At 53.2% G+C, this 4866-nt stretch overlaps 1 protein-coding gene across 1 annotated transcript; it reads left to right on the top strand.

The window, feature by feature from the left end:
- The first annotated feature begins 897 nt into the window (after positions 1–897).
- On the top strand, positions 898–1707 carry LOC132320234 (olfactory receptor 14C36-like). The gene has a single exon (XM_059832506.1). It carries the CDS (start codon positions 898–900, stop codon positions 1705–1707), a length of 810 nt encoding a protein of 269 aa, XP_059688489.1.
- Positions 1708–4866: the final 3159 nt, after the last annotated feature.

Raw genomic sequence — 4866 nt, forward strand, 5'->3', positions numbered from 1 at the left:
CCTGCAGTGCAGAAACCTCCCCTGGAGTACACACCACCCCCCATCAGGTCTCCTCTCCCATGTAGATGTAGCACAGCCTGTGGAAATGCATTTTTCAGGTCTGGGAGAGAGCCAATCCACTTTTTGGATGCCCCATTATTAGGATGTTTGACTCGTTCCCTGGGGGGTCCTGCTGGGCTGCAGGGTGCCCTCCAGAAGGGCACAGCTCACCCATGGCATCTCTGTGTTACGCAGGAGCCCCATGGAGAAGACAAGTCAGCGCTAAGGCCACAGAAATGCTGCTGGATGGCTCCACGCAGGCAGCGGCAGTGAGCCCTCTGTGCCCCTGGCTGGGAGGGGAGAGCTGAGCTCCTCCTTGGGTACGCTGAGGCAGGGTGAGGGGTTTGGAGGTCTGCACTTGGAAAATGGATTTCTTTTGCTCTCAGCAGTGTCCAGTTTCTTTTGGGGGGAACACTTGAGTGCTATCGTCCTCCAGCTCAAAGAGGTGCCAGCACAAGGCAGCTGAGACCAGGGCTGATGGACAGACTGGCTGTCCTCACTCTGCACTAAGGGACGGCACCTTTGCTTCTCAGGACCCACAAGGTTTCACTTGGAGGGCACTACTAATGCCAAGGCTTTCTGCCTTAAAAACACTCCTCGGGGTTGGTGGGGCCACTAGAGCAGAATAAACAAAACAAAATCCTCACAGCTCTGCTCCAGGGTTGGGTGCCTTGGGAGAGACAGTGGGGAAAAGCTCTTTGATATCACGAGCGGATTTAACCATAGACCCCATTCGCAGACACCCAGGAGCTGCATCTCTTGCAGTTCTGGCTCTTCCTGGGCATCTACCTGACTGCACTCCTGGGCAATGGGATCATCATCACCACCATCGCCTGTGACCACCACCTCCACACCCCCATGTACTTCTTCCTCCTCAACCTCTCCCTCCTTGACCTGGGCTCCATCTCCACCACTCTCCCCAAATCCATGGCCAATTCCCTGTGGGACACCAGGGCCATCTCTTATGGGGGATGTGCTCTCCAGGTCTTTCTGTTTCTATTTTTTCTATCATCAGAATATTTTCTTCTCACTGTCATGGCCTATGACCGCTATGTTGCCATCTGCAAACCCCTGCACTACGGGACCCTCCTGGGCAGCAGTGCTTGTGTCCACATGGCAGCAGCTGCCTGGGGCAGTGGGTTTCTCAACGCTCTGCTGAACACGGCCAATACCTTTTCACTGCCACTCTGCAAAGACAATGCCTTGTACCAATTCTTTTGTGAAGTCCCCCAGATCCTCAGGCTCTCCTGCTCAGACACATACCTCAGCGAGGTTGGGCTTATTGCTTTTATTGCTTTTCTAGTTTTCGGGTGTTTTGTTTTCATTGTGCTCTCCTATGTGCAGATCTTCAGGGCTGTGCTGAGGATCCCCTCTGAACAGGGACGGCACAAAGCCTTTTCCACCTGCCTCCCTCACGTGGTCGTCGTCTCCCTGTTTATCAGCACTGCCATGGTTGCCTACCTGAAGCCGCCCTCCATCTTCTCCCCAGTTCTCAATCTGATGGTGTCATTTCTGTACTCGGTGGTGCCTCCAGCAGTGAACCCCCTCATCTACAGCATGAGGAACCAGGAGCTCAAGGATGCCCTGAGCAAACTGGTAACTGGATGTCTTTCAGCAGCCATAGGCTGCCTACCTTCCTCTGCAGCTGCCTCCCAGCGTTTGTCGTGACAGGCCAAGTCTGCTTTTCCTACATTTTTTTTTTTTTCCCACTTTGGAAGTTGTTGTTTTCAATTACATATAAGTATTCCTCCCCTTAATGATTCATCCCATTTTGTGTGACCCAGAGTCTTTGTATAAATAGGAAACCATTTTCTTTAAGAAATTAAAAGTACCTGCAGCAACTTCTTGGTCTATGATCCATCCTCAGCATAGCAGAAATAAATCGGAAACAGAAACGCCTTTCTGGCTGCACCAGCTTGGAGAAGGCTGCTTTGTGCTAGAGGGATGAGGAGCTCTTGAGGACTGCAAGGACGAGGGCTCTTGTGCCAGCCTGGGGAGACGGGATGGTCCGGAGGGGCTGCGGACCTCTCAGGATATGCTGGAGAGGAGAACAGGGGACACAGGGTGCCACTGATCTCCTTGTCCTTGTGGCCCCCCGTCTCTGTGACTGCCCCCCAGGGGCTGCTGTGCCCTTCAGAGGGGCTGGGGCTCTGGGGTGAGTGGCCAGAGCTCTGCAGCACCCTGTGGCAAGTAGTGCTGTGGGGCCAGACCAGAGTGGGCTGGGCTGGAGAGAGGGCAGGGGAGGTAGGAGGTCTTGGAGGGAGCTGGGCTGAGCTGGAAAGTTCCTGCGAGAGAAAAACATCAGTGTGCAGCTTGTACTGCATGACCGTGCAGGATGAGGGCTCGCATCAGGGGGCTTGTGGTGCACAGACAGGGCTCCTGGATGCGAGCTGAGACACGCAGGTACAGGAGAGAGGAGGCCAGTCTGTGTCCTTGGTGGCACGGACAGACCAGGAAGGTGGCCCAGGGCCTTTTTCACCTCCCAGCCTCTCTCACCAGTCATTTCCAGCACTGGCCGTTCACCCAGTTTATGGGTAAGTCTGGCTGTGAGGCCATCTCCATTCTCCTGCTGGGCTCAGTGCCTGCATCGGGGAAATGGCCAGCTCTGACCAGCTGCTGCTGAAGAGTGAGTGGCCCTGAGCAGCAGTGATTGGCCATGTGTAGGCCTGGGAGAGAGGGTCGGGAGATGTCCCTGAGAAAAAAAGTGATGGCTTATGGCATTAGCAAATCCTTCCAGCCATGCCTGAGCCCAGAAATGGAAAGCAGTGGATCTGTGCAGGTGGAGGAGGAAGAGGAGGTTTTTCCTGGGAAGGTGTCAGGAAGAAAGTCCCCTCTTGTGCACAGCAAAGATAAGGAAGATGTCTCCATGTTGTGTGCATGCCTCACCCTGGCAGAGAGGGAATGCCCGCTGCTGGGGGTGGCTGTGTTCAGTCACACCTCATGAGCTGGCCTTGCTCTCTTCCCCTCCTTCACTGCCCACACTTGGATGGACCACAAGAACCATCCATGATGCTGGAAAATGCATGACCCTCCCAGAGGGAGGTCCCATAACTGCAGGGGAAGCGGGAAGGGTTTGTGAGACCCATGGGAGTGCAGGGAGAGAGCGGGGTGTGCCCAGCAGTAAGTGTGTTAAGGGTAGGAAGAGTACCTGAAATAGCAGGGGGTGTGTGGGTGTGTGTGCTGTCATGCTGAAGTGAAGTAGGTTGAGCGTTGACTTTAAAGGATGCAGGAGAAGATCGATGTGCATCTCAGTGCTGGGATGTGGATATACATAGAGGATTCAAGCAAGTGTGGGGCTGGGACATCTTGAGAGCTAGAGGAGCATCAGGAGGGCTTTGAAGGAAACCGGATAGGTGGTGGGGAACTCACAGGCACTGGCAAATCTTCAGCTTTGTGTTTGAAGCAACAGCCAGTGAGGACAGAAGGACATCAGTAAAACCTGGGATAACATGGGGTCAGAGCAAGGTGGGAAGCAGTGGGGTGGCTAAAATCTGCAGGGAAACAGGCAGAGGCATAGGACAGTGTAGGACCATCTGTGGTGGGGATGGCCGAGAGGCTGGACTGATTTCAGCAGAGCTGAAGTGTTTATCCTCCCTATTATGGCAACTGTCTCTTCCACTGACACCTGTGAGAAAACAGTGATTCCATACAGCCCAGAGCCTCATTGCCTCCTCACCCTCACTCCACAGAGCCTAGGAAATGTCCTAACACTGTCCTGCACTCGGCATCACACACCCCCATATCCCACCGCTCCCAGGAAGAGCCATTAGCATCGCTTGGTGGAACGGATCGCCCTCCTCGGGGGACGACGGCCAGGCCTTGGCCATCGTGATTGCTGAAACACATATAGGGCTTTCACAGCCACATCCACATGGAGGTGGGCCACATGGTCGTTCCCTCCATGGTCTCTTCAGTGACGGTCTTCAGTGGAGCCCACTAACAGTCTCAGAAACTTGGACGTTTGCTGCTGACTTCTACTTCTTCAGAGGCTTGTCCAATCTTTCAGGATCTGCAGTTCAGGAGCTTGGCACCAGAGGGCTCATTAACATGCAAAACTCCCTAAGGAGCCAAGGCTCTGTGCATCATTTTCCTTTAGGGCTTCAATTCTTATGTGGTTAATAGGAGAGGTTTCAGGAGTGCAGTCAAAGTCAAAAGATGTCAATACTAAACAGTAAGAAAGGATTCATTTTTTCCCCACTTTTCTTCATTTTTCTGCTTATACATTCTGTGAGATCAGGAATCTTCAGTCCATATTGATCCTGAGCATCTCCAGTGGAGTTTGAATGTATACAAAAATCAAGACCCTTTATGTTGACAATCTGTGGCCATTCTTCAGCCCTACCCACAGCCCCACCTTTTCTCTCATCAACCACCTGGCACTTACAGCAGCCTCGTTCAAATCAGAGCTTTCTGCACTGAAGTCTGTAGCTGCATGTTTCAGCCTGTGGGCACCAACTCCCACTTGCTTTATTGGAGATGCGCCAGAGGATGGAGCTGGCCATGTAGCGCCCCACAGCCGGGCTGAGCAGACAGCACTGGAAACGAACGATGTGAGGGGCTGCCCTGGGACAAGTAACTTATCATCTGCTCTTTCTCAAGGGAAGAAATTGGCCTCTTGGGTGATGGGGGAGGAGTGGGGTGGGAATCCTTTCCTTCTTGTGCAAGTGTTTAAGAGAGCTGTTGCTACTCACCCTGCGATGTGCCCATCCCTTGCTTTGGAGGAAGGGTGGTGTCTGGCATGGCGTTTCACACAACAAGGCTCTTTTGGAGAGTGGGGTTTGTTTTCCCTGGCACACCTTCTCTTTCCTGAGAGCAGAAGGATGTCGA

This window comes from Gavia stellata, chromosome 34, assembly GCF_030936135.1.
Source record: "Gavia stellata isolate bGavSte3 chromosome 34, bGavSte3.hap2, whole genome shotgun sequence".
In the NCBI taxonomy this organism is placed as follows: domain Eukaryota; kingdom Metazoa; phylum Chordata; class Aves; order Gaviiformes; family Gaviidae; genus Gavia; species Gavia stellata.